Source organism: Rhyacophila brunnea, unplaced genomic scaffold, assembly GCF_057557595.1.
Source record: "Rhyacophila brunnea isolate RB1 unplaced genomic scaffold, BYU_Rbru_1.0 scaffold_12, whole genome shotgun sequence".
Classification (NCBI taxonomy): domain Eukaryota; kingdom Metazoa; phylum Arthropoda; class Insecta; order Trichoptera; family Rhyacophilidae; genus Rhyacophila; species Rhyacophila brunnea.
The window spans coordinates 20,891,426-20,904,125 of NW_028232774.1; the positions used below are offsets into that span (position 1 = coordinate 20,891,426).

The following is a 12,700-nucleotide window of genomic DNA, read 5'->3' on the forward strand; positions in this document are numbered from 1 at the left end:
TTAAGTAAATGCATTGTATTGAAAACCAAAAATACAAAGTAGGTACCTAGGTATTTTATAAAATGAATGATGCTCATATAAATGATATATGATTACACAAATCAAACTTTGCGGAGGCATGTAGATTTATAGGTAGGCAGCTAGCTAACTCAATCAAAAATATTGATATCAAATCTCAAGATGATCTTATACATGCCGGAGAATGCTGTATTTAGCATGTCGATTTTCCTTAATCCTACAAAATATAATAAGTCAAATGTTGAGAAAATAAACGAAATATTTGCAGAAAATCTTAGATCGATATCGTTTTCAGCCTATGTATACTTTTTAATGATTTCCCATTTGACAGATTGTCATTAGTCTATGAACCGTCCGAATTGGTTTGACGTTTCATGTCAAACCATTTCTGATGGTCCGAGAACGGTTTGATTTTCAATGATACACTGAACCAAACGTCAAATCTCAAACCATTTCCGGTGTTTTTTCTACTCATACAATTTGTATGTATTTTGTCTATGGTTTAGTTGGATTTGTTTGATTCAGGTTGAATGATACGAACCTATAGTCAACATTAGTTCGCTGAGTTCGAAATCGTCAGCACCTCCAATGACAACAAATAAAAACCAAAAGATATTTCATAAAATTGAAAATTTATTTCTTCATACATTAGACATTAAATATACATACACAATGAACCCAAAAGCAAAATTATCATAATTTGAAAGGGGGTTCAAAATTAAATATGGAATAATAATTTACAAAGTAAATTTCACTTTATTTATAAAAAAAAAGAAAAGAAAAAAATCGCCTCCATGAAGAGATAAAGACAATTAATTTAATATGAAAGTAATTGCACGACAACTCATAATATATTATTATATTTACGAATATTGATTTCAAAGATTTTATAAACAGAAATTTACACGAATATTGGCACTTTAAACACCATTGATAAGATAAATAATATTTTATATTGCATATGTTATGTATACTATACTGAAATACGAAGGGAAATTAATTTCAAAAATCATCACGAGAGGAAGATAATATAACATTCATTTTTTTAATAATATATTATTATAATAATCAATTATATATGTAAAAAGTTCAGAAAATTTTCCATTTAACACTTGGGAGGAGGATTGATGACTTCAGTTTGGATTATCGCAATCACACTTTGGAAAAAAAAACACATTTCACAATTATTTAAACTTTTACCGACACACTAAAAAACGCTTTTAAAACTAAATTTGTTTATGGCAAACAAAATAATTTTTTTATAGAATGCTTTAAATTAAAATAAATTCTCGGTGTGACTAAAATGCTGTAGGTTATGATAGCTGTCATGTTTATCAGACTATTCAAAGACAAAATTAAGCACGCCTAATCGTCGAAAAGTAATCTAGAAACGTTGAACGATATAATACACCTTTCCAGACACGTAATTATAGTGGTAAATAAAAAACATACAGTCATATCTCTGTCTTAAATATTCAACATATTATCAGAGGTTAAAGGTAATTCGTTATATATAACCAAATCAGCAAGAATTTGTGAGAACAGATTACTAGCTATTACGACGTTCGGTGTTTTGGTTTTAAAACTTGTCATTTTAACCTTTGTCAATTTGTAGACAATATAAAAAATCGATATGACGGAATGTTTTTACTACGTTACGTATTAGAAGAATTGAATTTTTAAGACACAATTGTAATGACGGGACGATTTTATGATAAATATTATCAAAGATCTGATCTAAAATGCCCTGTTAAAGAAAGCATTCATTAAAGGAATCTGTCATGCAAATTTAAATCGAAGACATTGCTCGATATTTAAAAAAAAAAACCAGGGCAGTTAATGAATAAATGATTTTAGTTTAGTGTGCGGTGAGATACATGGTGATATTATTGGAAGAGATGTCATCGAATGCTTGTGGAGAGAGGTGATGCGCGTAAAGTCTCGACTCCTCCGCGCTTATGCGAGTCTAATGGACTGGATTATCTGGAACACCGCCGACCCGCATACCACAAACACGAACAGGGCTAGCAGCCATGGTCCGACTGGGTATTGCTCGTCCTTTTGCTGGAAACCACAAAATAAATGTTATTGGAATAACTCTTGAATGATGATGGAAGATTTTTTTATTTAAATAACTGAACTGAATTTTCTACAATTCCATATTGATTGCTATTGATAATTTTGGAAGTGTACAAAAATTACATGATCGCATGCCGAGCGGAAGACTACTGCCACATTTTCAAATAATGCATATTATCGAAACGAACAATGTTTTTGGTAGAGTGGCCGCCACCTAACCTTACCATTTGGAATAGATTTTTTTGAATTAAAACTAATACAATTATACGTGAGTAAACCAATCAAGTGCCTGACTTTTAATAATACAATTATTTGTCACTGTGTACAATGGCAAGGTTATCTGAAGGATACTCTAAAAGCAATGCATCAATAGATAATATTTTTTCACAATAATTTTAGAAATAAACTATTTTTTTTATTCAACAAATAATTCAACAAATTTGAGAATTTAACATTCTTTATTGAACATACCTACATTGATTCAAAAGCTGATTGCCAATTTTAACGCAATTTGAACATCAGATGTATCGTTATAATTATAATGCCGTACACATACATGGATTTACTGCGTGCAAATAAAACAATAACTGTCAACACACAAAAAATGCCAATTGTGGCGCTAATCTCAATTTTCAAGTGTTGGTGAGACGCGTTTGTTGGTGTTGCGTACATTTGTCGTGTGCTGCGCAGCATAGTTCGTATTTTTTCTGGTAGGTTTGCCACTATCATTCTACTGCGGAAGCCGCTAAACTTCTTTGAGCCATGCGTGCAATCTTGCAACTCGCACAATACGTGTTTACATTTGCATTTTATTGTTATGCTCGCGACATCACGTACTGGCAACAATAAATCCACGCACGTGTAAACGCGCTATTAGGTAGGATGCAGGTGACTCAATTGGTAAAGGGCATTGGCCAAAATCCGATGTCCCATTGGGCGCCCTATTTTTTTTTCAAAGATTTTTTCTAGAAGGTAGGTTTAAATGTTTTCAATTTATGTATAATTATAGGAATACTATGGGCATATTGATAGTGACATTTTAGTGGAGGTTTTTATTTCTATCTCCTTTAGAAAATACAGAGACGTAAGCCACATGTTTACTTTTTACCACATAATAAGTGTCTAGCGCAAGGAAGAAACCCGTCTGAGGCCTACCAATGAGACATTCTCTTGTGCAATATTCTGGAGTAGAGTAACGTGATACGGATAAATTGATTTTTACAACTTATAGTTTTCCTATGGTATCATAAATAGATAATATATAAATGCGTTTCAACAAATATCATTCAAATGGTACAAAAGTAATAACTATAATGTAGGGAGCGTTACAGATATCTGGACTCTCCAACCACTAATTCACTTTTAGTCAAAGAGATTTAAGTACCTATAGCAGCTTGAAATACGACTCAATTAATCTTCAAGATTCAACCACTATTGAATTCAGATTTCAAATATATATAACCGAAGAAACAAATCATGCAACGACTGAAAAAAGATATGCAATTATTGTTATTATTTATACCTTTGTGGATTTGGGTACATTTCCTCTCATGGTGATGTTTTTGCTGGCCATCTCGTTGGCGATACGCATTCTCTGTTTGGGAGCCATTTTGTATGTTGTGCGGGTATTTGTCTTTTTATTTGTTGCTAAGCGATGACGCTGCTAGAAGCACAGGGTTGCTTGAGATGCTGAAACAATATTAACAGAAAATTAATACAGGAAACTGCACTTTGAATTATTATATTGACAGAACGAAACAATTTGTGCTGATATCTTACAAACCAAACGTTCTGCTGAATCTTTCAGTTCTGACAGCATGTAAAGCGCTGGTTTAATATAATTTTATATTGAATAAGGCAAAGAAAATAATTTATTAACGCATTCACTGCTGACCAGATAATTACTAATTAACTTGTTGACCGCGGATAACTAACATGCTAATTATATCGAACGGCCTAATAATGAGGGCACAAACAGGTGTGCCGTCCACATGGAAAGGATTATTTACCACATGTAAATATCATGTTAATTACATCAAATGTCCAACTAATGCAAACGCGATAGTCGCGGTGTCAGCACTAAATGAGTTAGTGATGCTAATACATTATTATATTAAAATCATTTGATTTATTTTTATCAATATAGTCAATTGTCAAAAGTCTAAATACGCAGTGCATAAAAATAATATAAGATAACATTGATATAAATATAAAATTGTTATCTTGTCATCATGGAGTTATTGTTCATGTTTATCGTAATATTACAGCATGTTTAATGATGTGACGATTTTGTCCAAAATGTTTTTTTTATTTAATAAAAGTTTCAACGTTTTATATAGCAACAAAATCAAAATATAATTAATCATAAAAGATTCCAATGTAACATGTTTCAAATTAATAAAACAGTCAACAGGTAAGTCATTCAGAGACTTACAAAAAACACTATTACCTTAATTTTTGTGCTTATTAAACAGTTTTTTTGACTGTCCTACAAAAGAAGATTTTGCGATGATTACTATTTTAAGAGCAGGACATAATTTGGAGAAATAGACAATCACTGAATAAATCCAGTATTACCCAAGAGGTACAAAACGTCGAAAGGGAAGATTTAGAGGCCACTAAGAGGAAACAGTTCAGTTTTGTGAAAGATTCACTTTAACATACATATTATATGGAATTTGCACAAACTCTTTCAAAGGAAGACAGATATTTTTGACTGTATTTATTATATTTATTTATCTAAGTAATAATTTCCCTAGCGCCAGCTGTATTTACTGCTTGACCCATCAATAGATACACAATGCTCTCGGATAATATAGGAAAATAAAGTTATTTACTAATGTATAAGAAAAATATCAGTCATACCTTTAGGACGCTCAGAACAGATTGAAAACAAATTTGACATTTCATAATACACCTGCGTAATCAAAAATTAAAGGCTATTTTTTACGCAGCAAAATGAAACAAAACAATCCAAAAATAAGGTTATTGATATTGCTATCAAATGTTGATTGTAATTATCATGAAATATATGCACGATTTTCGATGTGTATACACACCTACACAGATAAAAAAATTACTTCGTTTTCGAAAAATAAATAACAAATAAAACTGAGGAATTCAAAGCCATAATTATATTATGAAATGCTTTGATGATAAACATAATAATGTCAATAAGGTGGTAAATACATTATTATTTTTCTGATACAGCTGGTCACAAATTAAAGTTTACTGTGGATTAATTATCATACCGTGAATGGAAACATTGATACAATCGTTATCACTCAGAAAGGTTTGGTATTACAGAAATGTAACACATTAAAGCTAGCCAATCCAAAAGTGTGACTTGCGTTAACAGATGAGTAACAGAGATGACAGTAACTGGTCTCATCAGCATAGATCCAATGGAATTGAATTTGGAACACGATTGTCGCCTGTCACCAACGATGCATTTTTGATTGAAAATGGCTGATTCGAACTTCTGTACGATGACAAAAAAAGTATTTTTTTTGCACGTTGTTCTAAAGAAATTCCGGTATAAGTCGATTATCCTAGATATAGCGGCAAACACATTTTGAAAATAGCCGATATACTGGATTATTTGTTAGGATAACCTAACCTAAACTAATCCAAACTAACAAATAATCCAGTATATCGGCTATTTTCAAAATGTGTTTGCCGCTGTATCCAGGATAAACGTATATAACCGAAATTTCTACTTAGTACAGACTCATGATTAAACTAGCAGAAGACCGCTCGCGACACAGTGGTTGGTCGTCTATTGCGAACTGATACAAAGCGGTCGCTGTTGCATGCCTCTGTCATCTGCCTCGATTGCCGTGTTCAAAAGATTAGCTTTCGAGAGACTGCCAAAGGTGAAAAAGGAGAGGAAAGGAAACCATGACTGTGTTGGCAGAATCTAATCTTAATCTTATCGAAGAAATAAAAACACCTAATACAAAAGGGTTGACTGAAAACCGTGAATGCACGAAGAAAACTGCAGTAATAATCAAAGCTAGATCGATCAGTATATCAGATAGTTAGATCAGACCAGGGACGGCTCTTGTATAGGAGCAAAGGTGCACTGATCTCCCAAATTATTACGTAAATATGTAATAATAAGTACGTATTCAAATACCTACATATTGTATGAATTAATTATTGTAAAATATCTTTAATTTGTCGCCCGTCTGCACGCATAAAATGCGCGTAATTTCTGGCGGCCTGCATGTATGCATAGGTACGTCTCTCGTAGTATTAATTGTGCAGGAGAGAAATCGAACCGCCTGGCGATGATTTATTTTTTCATGCTGCCGATAATGTGGGCTCAGTTGTATCTTTTTTTATTTCCGAACGTGCAATATTTACCTCACTTGGAACACTGTCTCTCCGAATCTGAGCTTACGAGCGCAGATGACATTTCACGACGATACTGTGTTTGACTGGCGCGAATAATGACAACTCACAAACGCTTTTGAAGTCGGTACAAGATTCCCGCGTAATATTTCAAATTATTATATTATTATTTCGTACGTTATGAGGTAAATGCTCCGTTGTTTGCCATATAATATTGAATCGATGAAAATATCGATTAGAGTGATATTGTGATCATTAAGTTAGGTGTAGCAATCTCAACATACAAATACCAATTTTATAATTATTTAACCTTTAAAAATTAAATAATTTTATTATGCCTACAGCAAAGTAAACTTGTAAGTAAGTAATTGATAAACTAGTAATAACCTTTGCATAATATATACATACTACAACTTTTTACGTACCTACTTATACTACTCTAAGAGAAGTAGTTATTTAACAAAAGCGTTACATTGTAACAATTTCTACAATATTAGGTAAGTATTTCAATAGTGTATGTGGAGTATGAGCGTTATTTTTCGACGTAAAAGAGGATAAAATATTTTTTAAGAAGATGAACAAAGCAATTTTCCAATGTCAATTATTGAAGAAAAGAAATATAAATTATTCTATCAAATACAATATTCGTGTTACCGAAGTATTTTTGATGTTGAATACGTCTTTCAAATCAGTCCCATTTGGAGTGCAATTCTGGAGTTGAGGTGTACAAAAGTATTAGCAATTTTTTAACAGATAGTAACTATATCCCGTTGAAAAATCACCGGTCCATAGTATTTATCAAAATGATACAGCGCGCAGATATATGCGGGAAATGTGGGATGCAAATAACCGAAAGGGGAGTATAAGATATGCCCGAATTGCGTCAGTATGTGAACTTCAACCGACCATAACCCGCGTACTACCTATCGGAGCTACACAAATGAGGAGTTTACGGCTTTGTCCCAATGACATAATATGTCTAAAATACTTGCATCAGTTATAAGTTATGGAAGTTAGGAGTGTCAAACGTGGAAACTACGTTGGCACATATGAAATGTATTACAATAATAACATATGAAATGTATTGCATCATACCTATCATATCCAGAAGCTTGGACTTTATAACTTTGACAATAATAAATGCTGTCAGTGAATGTGAGCGTCGTTTCGTTTCTCAACCCCCCCCCCCCAAAATATATTATATATTTAAGCATAAGCCTACCTCCACTCCGACGGCTATTGCTGATTTTTTTCAATACCACAAAAAGGAAAATGTATGTCTTTAACTGCACTCCCTAATTTTATTATCACCGGCCGCCACTGGATCAGACAACCAGTTTCATTTAAGTTTTTGTGCGGTTTTGTTCAACTTCTGTGGCTCAAGGGGCGATACGCAGAGGCGTTATAATATGGAGGTGGAAAGTGAGAATGGCACTGGGAATTGGTTTTAGTTTTACATCAACATTAGAGCCCCAGTGCGGTCTCCTCTATACTCAAATAATACAAAGATGCTCTAAGTTTCTCCACATGGAGCCTTCTGTGGTTTCCCTATCACAATCACTGAAGGAAGTATAAGTTTAATATACACGCCACCTTTGAATGCCAAATAAACTAAGCATACTTAGCAGAGTATATGAAAATTAGTGGTCCTAGGGGTCTTTTTTCGCTATAATTTTCATTCATTGTATACAAAGAAGGTTTTTTCAATATCTTTGCAATGACAGGATAACGATAACTAAAAGAGATGATATATAAAAATATTTCTGTCCGATGCTTCAACTAGATATTTCAATAACAATTTTGGTTTTATACCACATTATTTTAGCAATAAAATAACAATATGGCAGTGGCGAAGGGTAGAGGTAGGCTGGATCTGACATAAATAGTGCACACTAAGCTTTCTCAGTCATTCTCATTTGTTTTCATTGAATTAAGATTGTAGATGGTGCTGGTTAGTTTTTAAAAATAAATTAAACCCTGCCTATGACAAACCATAATATAGTTTAGTTATGTAATGGGCGATCCGACAAAAATAGTGCACATTTTTTCAGTCATACTTATTTGTTTACGTTGAATTAAAAATACATATTACAGTTTGTATTGGTTATTTTTTTTAATTCATTAAGCCCTGCCTAAACAAACCATAATAGATAAAAAATATTGTTCTACCTAAAAAATATCTACATGATTTAATAGCATAATTTCAGATATTTTATAGATAGACGAATATTTTTTGTTCTATTATCGCTTGGTTTACGCAGGGTTTAATTGAATTTTAAAAACTAACCAACACCATCAGCAATTTGTAGTAGTTCAATGAAAACAAAAACATATGACTGACAAAATTTTGTGTGCACTATTTATGTCAGATCCTCACAGCCTACCTTCACCGTTTGCCACTGCAATATGGTACATATTTTGAGATACTGTGCCTATATTTAACATTCAGTAGGTATCCAATAGTATATAGTTGAAATGTTACATGGATTTATCACAAAACTTTAAATTACAGCTACAAATATGGACACATCCAAGACAGTATAATGAAAGTTTGAAAACACCTGATCTAAATTAAAATGTATGCAAATAACTCGTATTATACTATATTTAATTTTAAAAACTGCCACATGAAGCAAAAAAATATTTACTCAGCTGGTGTATAACTAGGTACAGAACAAATATTTCAAATACAATCACAATAAGAAATATATATTATAACCAATGACATTAATATGGACGAAGCATCTAGAACATAAAATGACACTCACTTTGTGTCGGGTCTGCCGGATGGCGAAATTCATATTTTAATATCGGTATCCTACGCTCAAATGAACATTCTGCTTGCAAGCGGTCTGACGACACCGCTGGGTCTGCCCATACAAAATTTCTGACTGTCAGGTTTCGACTCCACCGTTATTATTGTGTTACAAAATGCCAATGTGCCTAGTTAAAAATTGTAAAAAAAATCTACTAAACACTCCAAGAAAGATGGGATATCACTTTTCATGTGTTAGTATTATTTATTATTTATAAAATGCCATTTTAAGATAATGTTTATTCAATGCAATTGAATGACAGAAACCATTGGACAGTCGCCTGTGATGCGCTGTCTCACTTGCGTCTAATCTCCGAAAAGTCGTAAGTAACCGAGAATCTGTTTCTAACGCAATGAGTCATGACACTAATACGTCATTACAATAAAGGTTATATTACTATAAATTCTCGAAGCTTGTGTCGCATAATGGAAATGGATACGTCATATGGTCACGTGACATCTACCTATACATCTGTGAATGACTTTCATGCACAATTTCTCGTGCGCGCCGGGTATGAAGTGAGTTGTCCATTTAATATGTCATTGATTATAACACATATTTACTTGTAGGTATGTAGATTCATTGATTTATTAGAGGTATGTGTAATATAATTATAAAATTAATACAGTATATGCCAGAAATTTAAAAAAAAATACAGCATATTTGAGCAGTTCTAATCGTTTTGTATTTGTAATAGATTCAAAATCTCGAAATAATTATGTTACATACATGCGACAATAATGATTATATACATACAACGTTAATTGAAAACGTTTGCAATGATTTCATTTTAAAACAGTTTCTCGTAATGACGTAGTATTTATAGGAAGCAACATGGAACAAAAACAATATGGGACAGTTTTCTAACAGTGGAAATTATTAATAACGGTACACTGAAATCTCTGAATAATATAAATATATAATATATACAAATATATAAAATAATTTGAATAAATTACCGCTTTATTAGTATGATTGTTAAAGGTAAATATGAAAAAGATCTGTGGAATGCAGGTGGTCGTAACGGGAACCTACTGTCAAAACGGTGAGAAAGTGTCACGTAAATGAGAAAATATGAAAAATACTTTCACGTATTGAATTGATTCACGAATATAGGTCATTAAGTAAGTCAGTTTTCAATAAATCAATCTGTATTGATGGTATTTTATCTAAACTAAAAGGATTTGTCTGTCAGTAGTAGCAATATTATCGTACTACGTGATAAATCTAGCTGACATAACATATTGAATATTAATATATGAAAATTGCAGCGTTTTATGGGTGTTTTAAAACATTTACAATATAATAAGTGTGATTGTTGTGTGGAATTTGAAATAAACGAATGGATTTGTGCGGTTTTTACTCACTTTTTGATTGACGTACAGGAAAACCCCGACCCTTCACCCGGCCGACAGAAATGACACGTAGAAAGTAAACACGCTGAGAATCGTCAAGAATTTTTTGGTCGACGCAGGCGCTTCACAATCACATACACGACACACGCGTCGTGTTTATTTCAGGTTTACCAACTGACATTACAAATAATTACAACCTCTATATAACAAATTATAATGTATTTATACATGATACAGTAGTTATACATTTATTTGCCTATTTACAAATAATAATATGAAACCTAATATCAATCATCAAAATAAATATTAAAAATACATTTAGGTAGTTGAATGCACAGAAGATGACCAAAAAATAAAATGGTTCCATTGAGTTTATCTTTTGTGGTTGCATTTATTTTAAAATAACGCATCAAATGTGCAGAGATTTGTTAGTATAGTTAATAGAAGATAGTCTAGACATAATTTTATTAAAATTATACTCTACTTTTATTTTGAGTGTTGTTTATTAGTTTGGTAATATTTTCATGTAGCAACATTAAACGTTAGCACAACGAAATTATAGCAGGAAGAACAGAGATGTCAGTGTATGTTACACTAAAAATAAAACGTTCTAAGGTATGTGCAGCAATGTTGAGATGGCAGTGTATGGTTTAAAAATCGGTAATATTGAACAGCAATAATGCCAATAATTATTAGTATTTATTTTTCTGTTCGTTGACTTCAAATAAAATTAATAAATAATTTTAAAATCTGAAATTATAATGAATTGCACATTACAATTCCAGTTAAGGTGAAGTCTTCACTGAGCCTTTTTTAAAGAGGCACCTAGCGGAAAAATACGAAGCTTGCAATTTGAGACATTTTTTTGATAATTTACAATTTCAACTGTATTAATAAATAAATATGTATCTGAAAACAATAAAAAGAAAAATATTTTTTATTTTAAGTCAAAGATAAACTTACAATTGTAAAAAATGTAATAGATTGTGAATTTGTTGAATCGGACCGCACCCTATTATTACATATTATTATATTTTATGGTCATATTTATTATTGAAATTTAGTTTATTAAGTTTTCTAAGCATCACCTAAGAGATTTTTGACTAATTCATAGTTTTAATATTTTTTTATATTTATTTAAAAAAAATATCGATTTTTATTAAAATATAAATGTGTATAACTTGAAATCCTATTTATTTATATGATATTTATATTTTAAAATCGACCACCCATAACCATTTTTCTGAGTACGCGACTGTGTGGAATTAAATTTTACGTCTTCACGTTTTACGTCGGCGAGAAATGTGAAGGCATTAAAAATTATTGAATAGGTATCTACTCCGAAGATTTTGCTTGAAAGAAGAAATTAAATAATTCTGAAGTGCAGTTTTTTAGTAAGCAGGTTGAAAAGGGGTTGAAGATATTTTTTTCTATACGGGACCCCAATTTTATTGGCGTTGCGAGTAACACCTCGCACATGGTTAAATCCGCCCCTGCATTTCACGATGTCTTCTATCTACATAGTGCGTAGGTATGTGGAGTTTTATGGATAATAAAAACAAAAAATGCCAATCTCACAATAAAATAAACGAGAGCATTTGCATTGACCTCTTTTGCAGAATCTTTAAATCTGTTAACAGTCAGCGCTCAAAACATTTTGGTCGTAGGGATTTATGACCTGTTAAAAAATAAATGGCTGTTTCTACCAAATGCGATCACTCTGATTAAAAAATCTACTAGGTGCTAAGTAATTATGACGAAATAATAAACTGTGGCATAATATTTTATGCTACTTTGTTAACAGCGCTCGGAATGGAAAATTTTACGAACCGGAGCGCTCAATAATTTTCCAAAAATAATAACAGTTAGGTACTTAATTTGATGCATATTTTTTTTAAAACAGGTGTGTTAGATTTTTTTGTTATATGGCTTATCTAGATCAGATGGTAAAATTAATTTTTCCATGAGACGAAGCGATAATTTTGAGGTTATCATGAGCCGGAATGGCGCTCCAGTGCGCTCCGGTCCATTACGAGCCCAGACTTTGTAAGAATCTACCAACAAACCACCATTTTT

General features: G+C 32.0%; 1 protein-coding gene across 2 annotated transcripts; it reads right to left on the reverse strand.

Annotated features, from left to right (window-relative positions):
- Positions 1-631: 631 nt before the first annotated feature.
- On the reverse strand, positions 632-10,702 carry LOC147077896 (stress-associated endoplasmic reticulum protein 2). 2 transcript variants are annotated; one of them, XM_085960928.1, is made up of 3 exons: positions 10,637-10,702; positions 3,620-3,786; positions 632-2,082 (listed from the first exon to the last, which is right to left on the reverse strand). In XM_085960928.1, the coding sequence occupies exons 2-3, from the start codon at positions 3,704-3,706 to the stop codon at positions 1,975-1,977; spliced, it is 195 nt and encodes a 64-aa protein (XP_085817054.1). In that variant the 5' UTR covers positions 3,707-3,786; positions 10,637-10,702; the 3' UTR covers positions 632-1,974. The 2 variants fall into 2 exon arrangements, with proteins under 2 accessions (XP_085817054.1, XP_085817055.1); XM_085960929.1 differs by lacking the exon at positions 10,637-10,702 and adding an exon at positions 4,963-5,110.
- Positions 10,703-12,700: the final 1,998 nt, after the last annotated feature.

What these genes read in the sequence shown, in the direction of transcription:
- LOC147077896 (XM_085960928.1), bottom strand. Translation starts at nt 3,706, where the DNA reads ATGGCTCCCAAACAGAGAATGCGTATCGCCAACGAGATGGCCAGCAAA. An exon ending in ATGTACCCAAATCCACAAAG is followed by an intron (nt 2,083 to 3,619) that starts GTATAAATAATA and finishes TGTGGTTTCCAG; the next exon opens with CAAAAGGACGAGCAATACCC.